At 35.3% G+C, this 22,771-nt stretch overlaps 1 protein-coding gene across 1 annotated transcript in view; it reads left to right on the top strand.

Moving 5' to 3' along the window:
- LOC128546259 (multiple epidermal growth factor-like domains protein 10) overlaps positions 1–20,740 on the top strand; it is a 57,601-nt gene extending 36,861 nt beyond the window's left edge. The window contains exons 5-7 of the mRNA XM_053516555.1: positions 17,486–17,644; positions 17,813–17,846; positions 18,953–20,740. Coding sequence (XP_053372530.1) covers positions 17,486–17,644; positions 17,813–17,846; positions 18,953–19,100 — 341 coding nt within the window. The 3' untranslated portion in view covers positions 19,101–20,740. The remainder of the gene's footprint in view (positions 1–17,485; positions 17,645–17,812; positions 17,847–18,952) is intronic.
- Positions 20,741–22,771: the final 2,031 nt, after the last annotated feature.

Below are 22,771 nucleotides of genomic sequence, written 5' to 3'. Positions count from 1 at the left end.
GCAACCGCATAAGGATCCGGTATCCAAATCACCACAACTATCTACTTTATGACGAGGATGAGGAGTACAACATCGTCCCTGGAGCCTGGATGAATAATGTAGACATAAAGACCTTCAGCCAATTTGCGGGAATCCGAAAACGAGGGAGGCAAAAGAGGTGAAGCTCTACCTTAAGCACTACTTGAATGGACCTGTGAGTAAAGAACCTTGGCAAGACCGGATGGTTGTATGAGCTTTGGAACTTCAAAAGTAAAATTGTCCTTCAATTGGCCATCCACATACTCACAGAATAATACTGCAACTTGTAATTATCATTGTGTTTAAATGAGGAGCAGTTAGAACTAAATAAATTAGTATGTTTTAATAAACACATCTGACGTTATTTATTTGTATATCTAGCTCACCTGAGCCAAAGGCTGATGGTGAGTTTTCTTGGAGGTTCATCGTTTGTCCATCCTATCACATTTAGTTTGTTTCAAATCGAGGGGCGCATTTCCTGACTATTACTAATGCAATGCAAAAGGTAATGAGATCATTTTAGTATTCGCTTAATAATAATTGCGGGGTTGATGACGGTTCCTGAAAACATTTTCTTGTAAAATTGAAATGGGGACAGAATTAATGTTTGTGATATTTATACCCCCACAAACGAAGTTTGGGGTGTTATATAGGAGTGAGCTTGTCGGTCGGCCGGTCCGTTGGTTTTCATGGTTCCTGACAATAACTCAGACTTAAATAAATTTTGGTACACAGGTGTAATATAATAAAATACAGGTCAAGTTCGGCTTTGCCTACAAACCACCATTTCTTTTGACGTAGTTATGGCCCCTGTTCAACTTAAAATTTGCCAAACTCACGGTCTCCTGGCAATAACTCATGAAAGGCTTGACAGATTTAAATAATGTTTGTTACACAGATGTACTGTTGGAGGAACTGTGTAATGTCCGACAATGTTCAGCTGATGTCAGCTACAGAACTCAGAAGAACGTAACTCAGGGATCGAAAGGAATTGCAGCGATCCGGAAAGATCCGCAGCGCATTTTAATTGATATCCGGCAGACAATGGGAAAATCGCAACTAATCCTTACCTAATCTGTAACTACCAGTACTGCAATTGTTACCACTCGCAGTGGACAGCAACAAATCCCTTAGACCCGCGTACACAATTAGCCTCACCCGTCTTCTCAACTCAGTCATCCGTATCAAATCCTAAATGCATCATCAACAGACCGTAACAATTTCGCAAAACCCATTTTTTCTTACACATTCGTGGATCAATCCGGGGATGAAAATCCGAATCTCATCCGCAAACCCATCCGGGGCAATGTGAATCGGGCTTTACACGAAAATGCAGGAGTTATAACTATCGGATTTAGTTCACGTTTGTCTCATTAATAATTTAACTTGTCACCTCCCCGTGGCCAAGTAGTTGTGATTGTTTGTATCAAATCAATTGACCAAAGACTATTGATTCGAGCCCTGTCAAGTTTGTTATGTAAGGAATCCTGCTGACCTGTGAAATATAAATAAATTAATCTATCTTCTTGGTGGTCACCTAAGCCCGCAAAATGCCCGGATCCAAAGCTAGAAACTTGCAATGTATCCTAAGCTATTTTAAGCATGACTTAAAACATGTACTAGTGGTCAACGTAATATTGTCTTCAAGGTCTCGCCTACCTCACATGAAATAATTCTAACGCATTTTTATAAAAGGATTTCAATGGGAAAGTGATTCGAAAGTCCTCTAAACCCTCAGAGACTTCCGGCATTGAATAAAAGTAAAACGCCACAAAATACATCATAATGTGATAATGATAACATTGTATCTTGAAATTAGTTCACTGCTTTTGTTATAATTATTTGATTTTAGTTAACGTTTGAAAATAAAACATTCTTTGTAGCACCACAGTAGTTGATTTGTTTCACAAATCAAGAGGACCAATTTGAACAGGTGACTTAGCTTTTAACCCAACATGACATATTTAAAGCTGAATTAAATTTTATCAAAGCAAACATTTTCGTCCAAGTTCATGAACAGCCTGCCTAAACTGTAGCCGCTATTGCATTCTCAAAGATTTTCTTTGAATTTACTGGGCGACCTAGTTCTGAAGCCCAGATAACTCATATTTAAACTCGAACTAGATTTTATCATATCAAACATTCTGATCAAATGTCATGAAGATCCAAAGACAAATGCAGTCCCTATTGCATTTACAAGGTTATTATTTGATTTGACCAGGTGACCTGTTTCACCCAACATCATCGAAATTTGAACTTGACCTAGATTTTATCAAAGCAAACATTTTGGTCAAATTTCAGGAACATTCTGATTAAAATGTAGCCCCTATTGCACTCACAAAGTCTTTTGTGACCTAGTTTTTTTTAACCCAGATGACTCATATGACACATATTTTGACTTAACCTAGATTTTATCCAGACAAATATTCTGATCAAATTTCATGAAGATCCGGTGTAAAATGCAGTCCCTATTGACAACACAAGGGCTTTCTTTGATTTGACCTAGTGACCTAGTTTTTCACCCAGATAAACATTTTCAAACTATGCCTAAATTTTATCAAGGCAATTATTCTGACCAAATTTCATGAAGATCTATTGAAAAATACAGCCTTTATCGCATGCACAAACTAAATATTGACAGAAGACAGACAGAAGACAGACGATAAGACGCCGGGCATCGAGCGATCATTATAACTCACTTGAGCATTACTAACAATGGAGAAACTAGAAATGTGTCCATAGGACACAGATGCCCCCACTACATAACAAATGACACAAATCTTTTCCTTGGTCAGGGGCCATAACTCCTACAATACTGAATAAATCCGGACGCGAAACCCCAGGTGCCCAACTGCACATGCTGACCAACATTCCTGTAAACTAGGTCAAATACGTTTGGAGCTAGGCGCGACACAACAGTCTCGGATGGACGGTCGGAAGGACGGACAAGGGCAAATCTATATGCCCCCGTCCCCAAAGTGGGGGCATAGAAATATCTGGATGTTTCTCTCAAATTTTGTATCCTCGTTTTCCCATAACTCGCGACCATAAGACTTTGTCTTCATGAAAATGAATTAAAGAAAAAGAGTTTATGAATTTTATTTAGCAAGTCCTGGCTAAAATTTTTATAGAAGTATTTTTGGACTCCTTTTTGACCAGCAGATACTACACAGGTCTTAGCTTTTGTATAAAATTTATCTTCATTTTTCAATGTTTCTATAAACTTGTAATTTTAGGAATTAAATTCTTAAAAAAATTATCTGCTTACTTCTATCGCTATAATGTAATATATGTCTTTCAATTAAATATTTAGGTTTGATACTCACGTTTTAATCTGAAGAACTTATCTTAATATGTCTTTATGATGCTTTTATTTATAGTTTGTTTGTTTGTATGTAATAGGATAATATGTTTATGTCGGATACAAGCTTCAAGCTTATGTTGTAACTTTTATATATAACCGACGTTAAATAAATATTATCTTATCTTATCTTAAAGATAATCTAGCAACATAAACTTGTAATTACTAATGAAAATCAATCCATTTTTCATCGACATGTTTTAAAATGTACTCACCAAACAGATTTAAACATCTCTAAGTAGGTCAAATGTTTCCATGTGTCACTGGAGGCCGCCATTTTTCTTACCATAATTCAATTCGAGAGTGGGAATATCCCATAATTCCTTGCAAAAATACAGTATTTCTACATCTACATATTCTAACAGTATTTACTTATTTCTGTAAAATAATTTCTCTACTTTTTCCTGCAATAATGAAAGAAATTACCATGTTTCACATCTTACACTCAAGAAACATATAAAATTAACTCATTTAAAAGGGTATTTATAACATGAAGTATTCAGCAGTATGTAAATTACGTCAAAAACACACTAAAATGATTAGCCATTTTTTTCAGTATGGCATATCTTCTTCACTACTGGTCCTATTTTAGAAATTATTGTTAGCCATTCCTTGCCCTTTCAGCAATATTTAGCACAAGTAAAAATAACATTATATACAAAATACGAAAGGTTTCGCATTAGAATAAATAATTAATTTCACATTTGTAATATGGAAATATGCTAAATAATTCAAGTTAGTAATTTATATCAGAGATACATTATAGATATCAATACTTAATGTTAGATTAAGATTAGATTTTTGGAGCATTAAGCTTTCTTGTAGAAGCCTAGATTTTAGCAGCTTTTAAGACTTTTTTGAGAAACATACAACATATCTGCAAACTGAAAATAACAGCAGGTTTACGACTTAATCTCAAATATTAAAGTAAATTTACCAAAACAAATGTTTTCTTTCTAAAAAAACTTTTCTAAAATAGTGGAAGTTTATGACATAAACGTGATTTATAAGAAATGTATAGACGCGACGAATCTACTTTCGTTCTGTAATCTCATTTAAAAGTTAGCACGTAACGAATACACGCATGTACTTCCGTTTACCCTAGTGTCACTTTCGGAGCCTTGTTTTCATTAATGTATCACGTGACAACAAGTGCTTTAATGTATACGCAAACTTTACTTCTGTTTAGCGTTGGAAACATCATCAACTGTTCATCATCAAGTTAAGGTAACAGGGTACACTTGGATTCGAACATTTTGGGCACGACCAGGCTTACATGTAGCGAATCGTAATATTGCACTTCCCTGATAAGCAGAATAAAAGTGGCCATTTTATAAAGTGTGTGCATGTCTTGTGCTTTTAATTAATGGCAAGATCAGGACTCTCATACAAGAATACAGAAAATTATCAAAACTAATGTTTAACACCATCCGTTAAAAATAACATGCCAAAATCATCAATTTTGCTCTGTTAGAACAGCCTGCAATGATCCCGTTGCAGGAACAATGTCCATTTTTTGCATTTGTCAATTTAATAGCCCCTACAGAACTACAGGATTCATTATCTCTCCCTTAAATTAACAGACATAAAAAATCACGAAGTTCTAATTATTAGTATTACAATATTGACGGGGATCAAATTGACCAGTCGCCGCCTCTCAATCAAACTAATCGATGATCAAATCAGATATTGATTTTTGACACATCCACGTAAAGCTTATCGCCGCCATTTTCCTTCGACAAGCTGAAATTGTAGAGGTTCTTAGATACGAAGCAGTTACCTTGAAAAAAAGCTTTGCTGTATAATGTAAATCTGTCTAATCATGGTTAAAAGATGTCAACGTGGACGGTGTAATTCAGACAGTCGGTATAAAGATCGATTAGTAGGAGATGTACAGTTTATTCCATTTCCGAAGCCGAAAAGGAACCTTGAAAAATGCAAACGATAGATAAAAGCATGTGGCCATCCTCACAGTTGAACACTTAGCAACTTCGACGGAAATTACTACATGTACGTTTCTTCTAAGGTACGGCAGTGTAATTAATATCCTATGATCAGTTTCCTTAGGCGAATGCAATACTTTAAATTTAGATTTTCTAAGTTTTCAAATACCTCACTGAAATATCCGACTTAGCAGATTATGTCAATTTCACTGGTTTTCTTCACCAAATATGGGAGTACTGCATGTATATCGACAAAGCTTGGTGTTAACACGGATCTTATTTGTGGACAAATTTTACATTTTATCCGAATAAATATGAACTTCTACTAGGTGACAGTACATGAATTTTGTAGACCATTTGTTTTAAAGGTAAATGTGCATGCATTTTTCAGAAAACCTGAACTTGGTTCAGAAATCTTGTTCTGTAAATTACATTTTCCTGAGGGAGGGTGGTCGGACCGAGAAGTATCCCGATCCCCTTCCAGCAGGCACAGTAAACTATAACAAATACACACCTGCCAGACGACCGCCAACACGTCGTCCAGCTACAGACCCACCTAAAAAAAGGCGTTGACTTTTATCGGATAATGCTATTAGGTTAGTAACTAAAACAAAAAGAAAACAACATTTTTTAAAATTTAATTCATGGATGACATTTAAAAATATATAAATTATATAAATACGTAGAAATATTTATGCATAAATTGAGTTTTAACAGTTATATTACAAACGAAATTATAAAATTAATTCAAATTGTAATTTCCTGTTATTGTATGTACTGGATATTTTATTTACAGCAATCAAGAAAACCAAATTTGTCAAACTTCGAATGAATCCGAAGAAATACCAACATCTGAGTCAGCTACAAGCAGTTCAGATACATCAAAAGGTAATTAATACAAATGCTACTCTTTGGATAAATAGGTCCTGTTTAGTGTACAAAACAAAGTAACAAAAATCTGCTCCAGTAATTAACAACTGTCCCTGAATTTGGTACCAATACGGATGTGTCACTTTTATCCGTATATTTTCCCCAGCTGTTTCTACACAGTTTTGAGCTTTACTGACATCTTCCAGTGCCTCCTGCACAGTCACATCTCTTATAGAAAAGGGGCACTTGATTTCCAGAATTCCAATTGAAGCATTATCGCACACTTGCCGTCTGGTGATGCCCCAATATACGGGAAGTCTGGGTTGACGACAAATCCACATTCATGAACGTGATATTTGAGTTTTTTTTTCTTATACATATTACGTGCCACCTTTATATTGGCAGTTCCGTAACTTGTTGCGGCACTTGTGAATGGTTTGGATGTTAGAACACTATCCACAAACTTCTTTGTTATTGCAGCTTTACATATCATCAGCGTCCAAAGTTTGAGGCGGTTATCCTCTTGGCTCTTTCCTGATGCCATAAGGGATTGTTACCTTGGTCTTTGGTGTTCTGTTTAAGTTTAATGGCATTAGGCAGGGAGATTTCAACATCTTCCAGTTGGCAAACTGGAACACATTGAGTGGCAACTGAAAAAATAACAGACACTCCGTAATATTATAAAAATGGTATCGCAGTTACCCACAATGATGATTAAACAAGTTTGTTTTGTATTTCAGAGCTGTCATCACAAGACGTGTTTGCCTTAGCGGCAGAAAATAAAATTCTACGGCAGCAATTAGCCAAGCAGGTGCTGTTAATTGAAGAACTACACAGAGATAATGGCTCCTTAAAGGACAAGAACAAGCAAAAAGAAGAAAACCCGCAAAAAAGCACCAGGGGTTTTAACGCTGAAACAGTCCGAGACAGTCCGATTAAAGATAACTTTAAATATTACACAGGATTTTGGTTTGTGCAGTTCATGAATATTTTCAAGTTTTTGATGCCAAACAAATATACATGTCCAATCAGTTTCTCCAAAACAATTTCAAGCATCAAGGATATGAGGCTGGAAGATCAACTTCTGCTAACACATGTGAAATTAAGGTTAAACTTAGACTTTAAACATCTAGCTAATCTTTTTTACATCTCTAACCAAGATGCAGGTGCGCATTTTCGAGCATGGATTAATTACATGTACTTTAGATTTGGGTCTGTTACAATCTGGCCAGGAAGAGAAACTCTCAAATCAAAAATGCCTGTTAAGACCTCCCTGATACTTCCGTTATTCTGGATGGTACGGAAATAAAGATGGAACGACCAAGTTCCCTCAGGTCTCAAAGCCAGTGTTATTCGGATTACAAGTCAGCCAATTTTGAAAGGACTTTTTTGAAAGGATCATTTACCTTCATAGCTACACTCAACAAAATTCCTAATCGGTCAATTCATATTTGTATCATTATTTTATTGATAATGCATGTATTTACACGAAATTTCACATGCTGACATTTGAATCGGTACTGCAACTAACTATTAACTTATTTTTGGCGATTCACGGCAAAAGTAACCGTATTAGGCGTTCTGGCTAATATTGCATATTTTGGCATTACTGACGAAAGTCCTACTAGAAAAACACATATCATGGTGAAATTGACACAAGAGCAACGCGATCGAGCTTTCGGAATGTTGCTAGCCGGGACACATCTACGACATGTGCGTAATTATTTTCGCAATTTCTAAGGATTTTTTATATAATTTGTGTGTAGCTGTTACTGTGATGGTTATTTACATTTTTAACCTTATTTCCGTTTTCAAGAACCTCCAATCGTTGGTTATCTACCACCCGTGCTCTTTTAGCGAAATTTAACCGAAGTACAATTTATTGACCGATTTTGAATTTTGTTGTATAATTCTAACAGCCCGGGCGCGTTGCTCTTGTGTCAATTTCACAATGATATGTGTTTTTCTAGTAGGACTTAATGTCAAAAGTGTTCATTAACACGTGCATATTGGTGCACATGCCCTGCACGTGCAAAATATGCTATATTGGTCAAAACGTCTAATGCGGTTACTTCGGCCGCGAGTCGGTCAAAAATAAATCAGTCATTAGCTGCAGTACCTATTCAAATGTCGGTATGTGAAATTTCGTGTAAATACATGCATAATTAAGAAAATAGTAATACAATATAAACTGGCCGATTAGGAATTTTGTTGAGTGTATGCTTTTCTCTGGATCAATCTCGGATAAGGATATTACGGCTAAAAATGGATTGCTAGCTTTACTTCAGCAATTAATTGATTGCGGAAAATTGAAAAAGGGAGACGGTGTTATGGTTGATAAAGGGTTTCACACTGAGAATGAAATTTAAAAAAAAGACTTAAACTGTACATTCCGCCCTTTGCATCAGCTTCCTCACAAATGTCAACTGCAGATGTAACTCTTACTCGTAAAATGCTAAGCACAGAGTTCATGTAGAAAGAGCTATTTCAAGGGCAAAGAAATTCAAAATTGTTGACAACAGAATTGACCTCAGTTTATTTCCGTGTGTGAACCAAATTTGGTTTTCCTGTTGTTTTCAGACTAATTTCATGCCATATCTAATACAAGACTAACCTGGTAAGCTACAGCACTGCCAACATTTTGGGCACCAAGCTCTGTCACGACAGTCTGGTCTGGTAGGCAAGCCAAATATCCAATTGGGTTGGACTCAAGCCCTTGCAGATACTGTATATCAGTCTCACATATCTGTACTTTTCTGGAAAAAAGTGTATTGTCAATCTTTTTATATTTAACTTTAAAAAATATATAATTGAAATACATTGTAAGTGAATTTTCATAATATTCAACAGAAAAATTGTTTTGTTCCTGTCATTTTCATTTTTTATGCATGCTTCATCAAATGGTATCTAATTGTTGTATGTGTTTAAAAATTCAAATGGTAGCTATTTGTTATTTATGTTTAACAAAATAAAGTATTATAAATTAAATTTTAATCATTTGTAGTTTCCTTGCAGTAAAGCACCCAACCCTCAACAAAAAAGCAGAAACTGGAAAACAACACAATTACTATATACTAGACATTTACTGAATTGCTTGCCAGTCGATAGTCAAAACTTTTGCCCTTGTTCTGGAAGGCAATATGTATACTGTACATTTACTGAATGACTTGCTGGCCAGTATTAAAAATAAACATCAGGAATTAAGTTACTTTTTACAATTTTTGACTTGTTGGTCCAGTCATCATGAATATATATATGACAGTCATAAAGAATAAAACTATTGACCGGTGTCTGACCTGTGTATATTTAAAGTAGCCCTTCAGGAAATAGTTTATTACATGTCATCAGGAATAAATTTTCCTATATCCTTTCTTCAAAAGTTGATTCTCCCGGCTAAATTCAGTGTCCACTATGAGCAAAATGTTACATTCACATGCGGTCAATAGCATCAACTGCAGACTGGTGTGTAATTACGTATATACTGACTGTTACATTCTAGTAAGTTTCTACCAGTTATCGACAAAGTCTGCAGTTAGTGGCCTCTTCTTTCTGGTTGTGTTCCCTGGTTTACTTATGACCATTGTACTGACAGGCTCAGCCACTATCTTTGCACCCCTTGGTCTGTCCCATTGCTGTGGGATAGATGTGCAGGCTGACTGGCAGTCCTTCAAGAATCCAGTCTGTGAGTTTCAGGACAACAGCTAGGACATGTGCACTTTCACCTGAAGCCCTAAAAAGCAATAAAAAATAAATAAAAACTAATAGAATAACAATAGAGTGTTTTATAACGTTTTTCGATGAAAACTTTTAAAAACTAAGTCACGTGCCGCGGCCTTCGAGAAACTTCCATTCACGACCCGAGAATTTTGCACCCGTTAATCAAGTTGTCATCCGATAATGTTCCATCTTTCAAGTACGTAAGAATATGAAGCATATGCAGAAAGTACGAAAAAGTACTAACCCTGCTTTGCAACTGCAGTTTGCCTCTGTAATTTGCGTCTGTCCAACCGAAATGCTCATGCGCTGGCTGCGATATACGCCGGCTTTAACATCAATACCATTGTTTCCGCTCCTATACAGTTTTACAAAATTAATGTATGACTCATTAGCAAAATTTTGCCCTGGATTCTTTGTCGTAATGACGTTTTGTAGGGAAACAAATACTCTCCAAAATCATCAGGAAATTCCTTCAGTGTTATTTCGTCCGCCATTTTGTTGTTTGTTTGTCGAAGGTGTTGTGTTTCGTGACCACGTGACCTGTAGTGCGGAGCGATCGGTCATTTGGCGACTGGTCAATTCGAAGTGTACCCACTAACCTTCCGTTCCGGAGCCTCGTTTTCAGAAATGCATCATATGACGAAAACACTAATTTTCCACACTCATTATAATAAATGCATCACGTGATCAGATCTAGCCATTGAAACATAGGCTTTCCGTTCAAAATTGTGCCGACGCATGTGTCTGCCACCGAAACACATTTCGTTTTTTTCTAGTCCGTGTTTAGATCAACACTACCGAGTTATAGCGTGCTTATCTACAATCCATCCCCGCCGCTTATCTTTGTTGAGGCATGCCAAACGGTTATAGGTGAGCCAGTCTCTTCCTTCTTTCTTAGTAGAGTGGTACTAGGCTTTAATCTCAAGCCTCTATTTCCGAGAAAGAAGAGGATATACTGGCTCACTTTCTACACCTGACTAGTTCATCTATATATATACTTTGAAATATGTCATTATTCTGATATAGTAAAACATTTCAGTCTGGTGTTTGTTAAGGCCCGTGATGCCGAAATAAAAGAATATTTTAACCAAGTAACAACTTTGTATTATTTACTGATAAAGACATTGTGTATAAACGGCATTATTTTGCAAGATATAAACAATTCATTGGTCGAGATAGTTCTGGAGACCGCCGTAGGACTATTCTCAGTTATTAAAATATCTTGTACACAGTCAGCTTTATTGCAGAATCCTTGCATAGAAATTTTCCTTTAATGGTAAGATTCTAAAAGTGTAATCATAACCAATCAGCAGATAAAGCTAAATGTTAAACTTCAGGCGCTTTTAGTGGCCGAAATTTACTATGGAAAATAAATCCCCAAAATCATTCTTGATGATACAACAGGTAACAAAAATTTAATCAAGATACATTTTAAAAATTAAGTTAATTCTTTCACCACCCTTGAAATTATTAAGAATAAAGTAACTGCGATCTTTTATTATAGGAAAAAAATCATGGATAAACCTTTTTACGGAAAGTGCGGATCACACAGTAGTTATCAAACACGTAACCTACTTGTCCATAGAGAACTTGTTAATACACTGGTCATTGTGGCCCCGCTAAACGTCGCACCACCACTAAATGTCGCAACCACCGTAAAATATCGCAAGGTCAACGTGATATGTCGCAAAAAAAAAACAAAGACAAATATCAAACAGGGAATGCCACGTACCAAAAACGCAGCCTCCCCAAAACGAATCCCGCAGCACGCAGACGCGCACACCACAAACACACACACAAACACACACACATACACATACACGCGCACACACACTAAACTAACACATTAGGACAAAACGAACAAACAAAGGAACACAGTGGGGCACCGCCTTGGAACGGTCAGTGGCAGAAACACCACTGGGGAGCTTAAACCGGTTTATGATGCGCACCCAACCTCACTCTTACCTCCACCATGTTCCAAAGACACGGGACAGTGTAAATAAAAGTAATCCCCTCCAGGTGAATCTCTAACACTCGTAATGGAAACAAAAAGGCATGGCATGTAAAACACAAAAATGCTCGTATATAAATACATAAAAAGCAAACCTTTAGAACCAAAAACGTATGTACTCAATGCCTTTTCAGAAGACAGAGCAACAAGAGAAACACCCTTAAGGACCCAAGGAAACAGGCCAGAAGACAGATATCAAAACAGTTCAGTCCTGGTAGGATTTAAAAACTGCTTATCATAGAGTCCTCCCCCTCTTCCGTCAGACACAATCAAAGACGGAAGCGTAGTGTCCAACTGTAAACGGGTTGAACACTAAACATGCGTTATGTCTCAAAACAGTTGGGTCGTAACCTCTTTTAATAAAACGTTTTATAATTTTACCAAATACATTTAGAAAATTACCATGACCCAAGATCTTACGAAGTCTTTAAATTACTATTGAATTTTCAAACTAAATCAGAATTACGATAGTAAATTTTAGCAAAATATTTACGCAATTTGTAATAACGGTAGCCTTGCTGAAGAAGTTTACTTGTAATATATTGATTACGTTCATTGAAATGCTTGACATGACTACACGCTCCGGCAAACCGAATTAATTGAGAAATATATACCCCATAATATGTAGCCTGAGGTACATCTCCATCCAAATGGGGAAAATTTACAATACTAAAATTGAAATCATCCCTCTTGTCATAAATTTTGGTATGTATAATATTGTCATAAATAGAGAGATGCAAATGTAAAAATGAAGCATCAGTATCCGAATTGTTAGTTTTAATTAACTGAAGCTCCCTATGATAAATAGTACCCACCAACTGACCAAAAACGGATTATCCATATTAAGAATATCATCCAGATAGCGTGATGTATTATTAAATGCAGTTATAATATCTGCCTGCGTATCTGGAGAAAGGCTCAACATAGCCTCTTTCATAACAATATAAAAACAAAACTGTGACAAGGGGTGCACAATTTGTTCCCATGGGAATACCAACAACTTGTCTAAAAACTGCATTCCCAAACCTGATGTAAATGTCGCTCAATAAAAAGGAAAGGGCTTTATAAACTTCGTCACGGGTCCACATTGTATAATGTTTAATAATATTGCTAGTAAAAAAAAAGCTTTATCAAAATTGCAAGCGAAAAATGTAGCATTCTCTCTGAATTAGGACAGTTAGTTTGTCATTTATTAAGTTATGTGGTAAAGTGGTATACAAAGTAGAAAAATCGTATGTACTGACCATAAATACCTTGTAATTATTAATTTTAAACTTATCCAGGATTTCGCCAGAATTTTTAATCGACCAAAATAAGTGTTTACCAGAGTTTTCGTATACTTTATCGCAGTATCTTTCCACGTGGGCTTTCACAGCAGTTAGACATGATGTTAACAGTTTTAAAATATTTGTAGTTGTACAAGAGCTTGAATTAGCGATGAAGCGAGCTTTATATAGCAACCACTGCTAAATATCGCAACATCAATTGCCGCTATATGTCGCACCTTTAACGCTCAATGTCACAAACATTAGTTCACCGTTATATATCGCATATTAATGTCATACAAAAGTTTAGTTTTAGTTCTACGACACCTATATAAAAATACAATGGTATAATAAGGGCACAGCCTTATTTTGATTTAAAATTATCTCGAGCGATCGAAACACAATGTCCTGTGATCAAGATAAGATGTCTTGAGCTCGAGATAAGATGTCGTGCGATCGGGATAATAAGTCGTGCATTAGATATAAGATGTCGTATGGTCGAGATGAGATGCTGAACGATTGAAAGAAAATGTCGTGAGTTCAATATAAGATATCATGTGATCGAAATAATAAGTTGCTGTGTAACATTCATATGGCCGAGATATGATGTCGGGCACTGGAGATAAGATGTCGTGCAATCTTGCTCTCGATATAAGATGTCGAGCGATCAAAATAACATGTCAAGCACTCGGGATAAAATGTCAAGTGCTTTGGCAAAAAGATGTCGCACACTCGGCTGAAAATGTTGATTGTTCCTGCTATTAGATTTCACTTGCTCGAGATAAGATATTGAGCGCTCGAAGTAATATTAAAGACATAGATATAGATTAGAAATTAAAAATTTAAAGTTGCCAGCCTCTCAATGAATAGAATCAAGCTGGGGTTGTACTGTATGTATAGGGGGAGACCATTCCAGGAACGAATTATTTTTGGAAAAAAGGAGTTAGAATGGTATTGCGTATGAGATTGTGGGATCAAGTATTTCAGGTTCTTTGTAGGTATGAGATGGTTATGGTCAACGGCAATAACACTGTACTTTATTTGAAAAATATAATAAAGGCATTTTTGATACGACGTTGCTCAAGGGATTGCCAATTGAGATCTTTAAGCATTTGAGCGACGCTGCTTGTTTGGATATTGTTGATACATTCGTATCGGGCTGCAGATCGTTGTACTCGTTTTGTATGTGAAGGTGCCATATAGAAGAGCAATATTCAAGCTATGGGCGGACATTTTACTTTTCTGTTGTTTGTTTGGACATTATTCATTTGATGAATCAGAGTGTATTTTTTGCTTTGATGTGATGTTATCAATATGTTTCGACCAATTGAGATCTTTACTTTGTGTGATGCCCAGGTATTTAGCAGCTTTTTTAGTGCTATATTATGGAGTGTATAACTGTAGATTATAGATTTTTTCTTTCGAGTAAATACCTCAATACCTCTTACTTATCCGGATTGAACTTCATTGACCACTCCTAATGCCAGGTTTCAAGGGATTGGAGATCATTTTATAGGGATTAAGAATCGGGGAGGAACTCTGGGAGGTCATTGAAGTAGGCTAGGAAGAGACAGGGGCCTATGGCTGACTCTTGTTGAAGTTCATGCGAGGTGAAGCCATGCTCAACTACTCTCTGGGATCGGTCATTGAGAAATGACTTGATCCACTGGGATACTAATGGATGCACAACTAGGGTATCTAGCTTATAAAATTAGTTTGTGCTGGTTGTCGAAGGCTTTACTGAACTCCATTACAATGACGTCTGTTTGTTAGCCATTTTCAAGATTGTCAAATACCTCGTGTGAAACCCATAACTTGTGTTTAAGGTATTGGACCCGTCATAGAGTACTTCCTTTTTGAAGAGTATTCAATTCCTACCATATACCTAGTAGTATTTTGTAGTTCATTACGGTGTTCCGATAGGGCCATCATACTATCTTACTGTTGACCCATGTAGATCTTTTCCGAAAGTATGACAAGACGTTACAGCACGACAACAGTACGATAGTGCATCATTTCTTCCTGCTGTGGTATTTTGTTCTCGTGATTTAGCATCGTGACTTTTGATCATGCTCTGTTGACAGTACGACACTAATAGTGGGTTATCGCGTTCCGGTTAGACGTGTGTAGCAACATTAACATCGAAGAATTACTTTTAGGTTACAAACCAATTGATATAACGGTTTAGCAAAAGTCAATTTTGTGTGCAGAAATTACAAATTGATAAGTTCTCTATATATTTCAATAATAAAAGATTATTATACCCATGTATCTATTTTTACCAGTCAAATAGATCGAGCACACATAATAGCCACACAATTGTGTGTTGAGTAACGTTAAGCTTATTTAGGTAAGACTGCATTTGCTTAATCTGTTGTATATTTTTTAGATTAACTTTACTTTCTTTTCGTGAAAGAAAGACGTATACTGTGATACTAGTTGTAAATCCATCTGATGTGGCCTTACAGTAACAAATGCTAGTACCATCATGAAATCTAATCCATTAACTTTGTCTACAAGCTTCCTTATTTAATACTTTACTCTAGACCTAAAACTAACGCATCTTCGTTTTAGAAATACTTTAAGTAGCGTTTAAAAAAGAAACTTGTTCTTATAACTTTCCAATTCTAAATCAGCTCGTTTTAGGCGTATTTGATGCATAGCTTGTTTATAAAACGTAACGATCACATCAACATTTAAATTATCGTCCCCTCAGAACTCAGTGTTGTTATTTATTCTGATCCGTTTGAATCATGGAGCATATTGCTCTAATAGATATGTTTTCAAAGTTAACTTATCTTATTTTTTTTATTTAAAACAATAAAATAATCTTATATTCCAAATATTTCAGATTCACAAACCATTGGATGAATCAAGAAAACAACTTCAAAATCTATATTGTCCAAATAAATTTATTTTACAAACTTAAATGCACTGACCTCCAGATTTTGGCTAAAATGATCTTTCTTTCAAATTGAAGTTTGGTCATATTGTGAACATTAGAATATGAGTTTTTGTTTCTAAAATATTTTTTAAATGCCAAAAAAAATAAAAAGATGGTCCCGTTGGGAATCAAACCCGGACAGCCGCGGCAATAAAGAAGTTTACCGCTGTCGTTACCAATACTACTATAGAGGATTAAGTACTAAATACACCTTTATAAATCGAGGCAATTTACCTCGAGTAAGGCGTTAAAAACGACTTTCGCTTTTCGATTTTTTGTAAAACTTAGTGAAAATAATTTATACTCATGGGTTTCAATAACATACAGTCTGTCAGTAATTAAGTTTCAAAGCATTCTTAAGAAATACAGCATCATTTTCCAGATATCTAAAAATAGTTCTTTTAGTTTGGCCAGTGCCTTTAAGTCATTGAACATGTTCACTGTTATATTTTCTTGTCCTTTTGATGTCATGGGGTCCATTCAACATTGTGTAATAGAGTTCCGCTTAAGCCGGTGCTAGCAGGGCGTGAGAGGTGTTGCACATTTCATTACCTCTCATGAACAGACTCAGTCAAACCGAGTCTGCTATTATTCTTCTTCGTTGCATTCTTTGCTTCCAACGGATCATTTTACGGATTTTATTATTTATATATTCAACAGTATGATAACATTTGTTATATTTATTAGTCACATCATAAGATACATTTGATTGTAATCCTTTACTCCATCACGGCTCTTGTAACCCTCTGTCGGTAAATTTGAATGCTTTTAATTATGATTCGTGGAACACATAAGCAGAATAAAGAATTAACCTAATTACTAGTAGTCATTCCGCTTGATATGACGTTTCAGCATTTTTCAGGACGTGCTTAATGCATCAATTACAGCACCGTGTAAAGCTCCTATCCGAATCACGATCCAAGGGAGCTTGAAACGGAGGGCATAGATGTTTGATGATGTAAACATACAATGGGTTCATTAAGCAGTGACGAAAGTTGAGACAGGCATAGTTAAATTACTAGTTGAGATTAAATAATATGTTTAGAAAAAAAGGCCATGCAAAACTAAAACTTGACTCTGTAATAAAATTCAATCTAGAGGAAACTGATGTAAAAATATTCCGTCAATATGGGAGGAACTTAATAGATATAACGGGCTACTGTCTTTTGCTATCAATGTTATCAGATCGTGGTAAAAATGACCCATACCTGCCGAGCATGAAGCCATTGATATCAAAAAACATCTGTAAGTTCTCCATGTCAACTTTTCGACTTGTGTTTTTAAATAGTAATTTTGATATTAACTGTGTTTGACGGAATTGTAATTTTGTACGATTTTGTATCTTTGTTTATTTAGAAGATGAGCAGAAAAAAGAAAATACCGCCGTTAAATGTACGGTAGAAACGGACAAGACTGGACTAATCGTCGGAATATGTTTTGGCATACTGAGTGCAGTATTGACTGTCTATTCAACATTTATTACCATTGCACTGAAAAGGAAGACATTAAATACAGGTACATGTGCATGCATGCATTTTAATTTTCAACGATGCAGTTACTGATGGTATTTGTAATTTATAATTCTCAAAATTAATGGCTAATTGACTCTAATGGTCATGTCAAGAAATACCGCAAAGATGTGCGAGCACTGTGTATTTAAACTGTATGCCTGTATTCTTTCAGGGACCCAGTCAAAGGAAGAGTCGAATAAACAAGCGTAAGCATATTTACTAATCATAGAAGTATTAAATATTTCGTATATAAATATTTTATTTTGGTTTGTCAAGACATTCACTTAATGATGGACTCCTTATCATGTTTGAAATCAAGCACTTCTTTTACGTGTCGCTTCAGGTTTTTTTTCTATTTTCAGCGAGATTTCTTTTCGGATTTAATTAAAGTATTTTGTTTGCGTAATAATGCAGTGTTTATGAATGGGTGTCAGAAAAGAATCTTATATTCTCATTAGAAATATCAACACTTAAATACTGTTTCTACCAAGCAGCTTTGAAATGACTTAATGAAAACAAATGTTACAAAAAGTTGTTACGATCAAGTTACCGCTATCACAATTCACTGAATTTAAAACAGATCGTCCGAAATTTTAAAGAAATACAACAAAAACCTTAAAGCACTTCTTAAACATGGTATTGCACAGCCCGTATACTATTTGGATGCAATTAGTGAAATACGGAAATTGAACATGATGATATTAATCTTTGTCAAATATATGTACAATGTAGTATCTGTTAGAAAATATATTGAAGGAAATTTCAATGCAAATATCATAATTTTGGTGGTTGACTCCTCTTGCAGTTAGTCCTTTTCTTATTTGTTGGTGTGTGGCGACTACTCAAGCGTGAGACTCTATGATGCTTTTTCGAAACAAACGGAGGGAGTAGATATTTTGCCTTGCAATTTGCCTAGTCCTGACCCTTTAAATGTTATGTTCCTGATTTTTTTTACTTCAGACATGGTATTGAGCATATTGTCATATATACTGATACGTAGGATTGACCCTATGTATATCTTTGAATTTACTCAATAGGTTTATATATAATTATATAAATATTAGAGCTTATCTCAGCGGAGAATTATCTAATTATTACTCGTGTAAAGAGTTGAAGACTGGCTAACTGTGAAATGCGTGGGACAAAAAAAGCGTATACGCATCCAAATGAAATCTCTTTTCATAATTTCCTGACCATTACCAGATTGTGCCCCAAAGTTTCTCTTTTTTACCGTTCCGTTTTATCAGTTATGTGTGTTGTTGTGTATGTTAGTGTTGTAAAAAAATACAAAACAGAACAGATTAAATTTCAGGACATACATAAATGTAGCAGAAGGTGGTACAAGCAGAAACGACAGTGGTTCAACTGGAAACAAAGATAACCCTATAGAGCTATATACAGATCTAGCGCGAAGCTCTGTGGACGACAAGACAACATATGATGTTATTCAAAGGATTTAAAAGCAGGAAAATGAGGTTTTGAAAAGGGCTTGTTTTAAAGCAATGGGCTTTGGGACATTTTCACTGTTTTATTAAATATGCAAATACATACTTTGTACTGAATATGACAATTTTACAAACTTGTACATTATAATTCTAGAAATGTCATGAAAGGAGCGCTAAATTGATAACGTTTTTGATGAAATAAGTACGTTATGTGATTCACAAACTCAATACATGATATAATGTTATGACCTCACGGACATTGCATGATGTTTTATACCCTATGAGTATTACTACCATATATTTAGGAATATTGCAGCATATTTAATCTGATGGTATATACATTGATATCTTATATACAATTTTTTAATTTTTATCCTTCATTTAGCATGTTTTATTCGCAGCCAAATAATGTAACACGCAACGTTCACATTGCTTCACAACTTTTTTTATTATTATACCCTTAAGAGTACACAAAAGAACTATACTCAGCTGTAGACAAATTCTGTTCATTGTTTTGACATTCTTGCAGTATTTCAAGCAGAGTGCATTTGAATCAAAACAAATCTAAAATACATACACTTGCATAGAAAGCGAACTTTATCATTTTAATGATTTCAGCAGATATTGTGATATAGATAGGCAAACTTGAATTAGAATGTATAGTCTAAGTTTTCGTGACACATTCTTTAATGCAATTATAGAATAAAATGATACAAATGCTACATAATATCAAGCATAGATTTGCTTTGTAATATTATTAAGAAGCTCAGGAAGCATTCTCTACAAAACATATTTGAATACGAAATTTTAAGGCTACCGTGACTTTTTTGCAAGTTGATATCTAGTGTTTGTAAACCACGGCATCACAACAAATTGTTTCGCCGCCTTAGTTTAGCATTCAGATATAGATTACGAAACTAGTGATAAAATAATAAATAAAAATAATGGTCGTGTCCTCGTGTCCTTAATACAGTCAATAAATGTAGTCAGTTGTTACTAATATGTTTCGCCGATAAGAATTTTTACACTGTAAAATATCACTTAGTGTATTTGATGCACCATGGTGGCCAGTAAACGTTTCGATCATTTACATTAAGTGACTACTACAACTGTTTTAAGTTAAAAAAATGTAAGGAATCATTAATTATTTTAAAGCAGCTTTTAGCAATTACACAGTTTGATAAATATTGTATTTCTTCTTCCCTTCAAGGTACTGTTAAGCCCATTGTAAAATTTGACAACATATTTAATAATACCACAACATCCTCAAAGTCCTTATTTGTTTGTACAATTGATGGCTAAGTAAAATAAAATCACTCCTCCAATCGCCCCCTCCTTTACCCTTGCATTTGCTCCTTTTTGCATCCCCTCCCCCTTTACTTTGAGTTAGTTTTCATCACCCTACTTTATTTTGGTGCCGAAATCCTACGGTGATACACGAGTGTTTTTTTTTCCTGCTCATAGGGATGCGTTTGTGTCCTTGTGAGTCTAAAGCGGTGCCCTACTGTGCTCTTGTATCTTACTTGTCTGTTTTTTGTGTTAGTTAGTTGGGTGTGGTTATTTGTTTATCTTTGGTACATGAATGTCTGCGCAATTGTGGTTTACGTTGTAGTGTAACTGTGATGAAGGAACGTAGCATTCCCTTTGTATATTCGTCATGGTTTTACTTTCCCCTCAACTTTCTACCCCATCCCCTTTTTACCCCTTGCCACTTCCATCCCCCATCTATATTTGGCATAAATTTATACGTACTTGTTAGATTTTTGTCGAGCCCGCTTGCGGAGACATAAGCGAAGACATAATTGTCCAAATGGCTGTTCGGTGTGCGTGCGTACGTGCGTGCGTCCGTCCGGATTTGTTTGTCCGGACCATAACTTTGACATGCATGAAGCAATCTCATTTATATTTGGCTTGAATGTTAATCTCAGTGTGATGGAGTGTCATGCGCAAACCGCAGGTTCCTATCTCAAAGGTCAAGGTCACACTTGGAGGTCAAAGGTTAAATTCAATAATGACTTTGTCCGGAGAATTTCTTCTTCATGCATGAAAGGATTTTGATGTAACTTTGCACAAATGTTCACAACCATGTGACAAAGTGTCTTGTGTAAGAACCAGGACCCTAGGTCTAAGGTCAAGGTCACATTTAGAGATCAAAGGTCAGATACAAGAATGACTTTTTCCGGAGCATTTATTTTTCATTTATGGAGGGATTTGATGTAACGTGGCACAAGTGTTCACCATCATGAGACGGAGTGTTATGTGCAAGAACCTAGAATTACTTCCCTTTGTTGTTACTATAAATAGCTTATATTGTAAATTTTTTATTACTGGTCGTAGGGAAAAATCAAGACCACTTTTCTTTAGTACAATATGCATGTTACATCCAATTTTGAGGTGTATTTTGACCGATCTCTACTGATAAGGATTTTTGTGTGGACTTAGATTTTTTAAAGATTTACTTTCCTTTGTTGTTACTATAAATAACTTATATTGTAACTTTTTGCAATCATTTTTTATTTGGCATAAATGTTTGCTTTAATGAGACAGGGTGTCATGCACAATTCTTAGTCCTTTTGACAGCTGGCGGGCTCGACATGTTGCCCGTGGGTATCTAGTTTAAGCAACCCGACTGTAATACTTTTCCATTACAGTGTTTAACGTGCTCTGTGCTTCCGAGAAATCTACCCTTACCTATTATCTTTTCAATTTATTATTTTGCACGATATATTTGTATCTTAAAATTTTAGCAGAGTTTAAACAATATTATAAAAAATTAGTAAAGCGTTACTGTCAACTTGGGTTCGATTAGGAACATATAGGATATGGAATGAAAGGAAAGTTACTGCCATCAATGCAAGCTCACACTTTTTTTGTTATTTCTTTATCTTTGAATTGAAACCAAATTATAGTATATTTAAGTTGCAGAAGGACTTCGTAGAAAATGTTTATTTTGAGCGAAGAGAAGAAAATATATTTGCTTTTTGAGATCATAATATTTTTCCTAGAAACGATTTGGATGCTGGGCCCACATGGTAGATGGGGACACTCAGTTTGTATCCTCAAGTCATTACATACCTACTTACGTACTTACTGAGACAGACATTTTATTTAAGTTGGCTAGACTTTTTGTCTTATGTAATGTTGGAGCTAGAATATTATTTTCTGCCAGCCTGCATCCCCGATTTACTAATGATCGTTCCCTCACAATTATTTTATTATCTGTATGAAGCTAAACATTTGATTTTAACATTAAATTGAAATGACTTCAACCTTACTTATAAGAAACACAAACATTCAAATAACTGTCTTCCGCACATTAACGTAATTCCACAATTATATCTAAATAGTGCAAAACATGAGTAAAGTTAATCGGTTATAGACCCACCACAACCTAGTGACCTAGTGACCTACATTTTCCAACCATAAAATCTTCATGAAAATCATTCTTATAATACAGGTAATATACAGCTGTACTTCAAGTTTTCAGGTGGACAATTTAGGGCCTTCCTGAATAAATGTGTTTTCAAAACTTCATCTGCAAACTTCTGCAGTCAATCTTTTTTCAACATAGTTTTAAGAATATCATACACTGTAGAAACAAATTAATACACTGATTTATGTGCAAATTGCTACATTAATTCAATAACACGTTAAGACATTAAACACATTGTCTTGGCCTTATATTT

Source organism: Mercenaria mercenaria, chromosome 10 (genome assembly GCF_021730395.1).
Source record: "Mercenaria mercenaria strain notata chromosome 10, MADL_Memer_1, whole genome shotgun sequence".
Lineage (NCBI taxonomy): Eukaryota > Metazoa > Mollusca > Bivalvia > Venerida > Veneridae > Mercenaria > Mercenaria mercenaria.
This window is presented reverse-complemented; position numbering and strand designations above follow the sequence as displayed.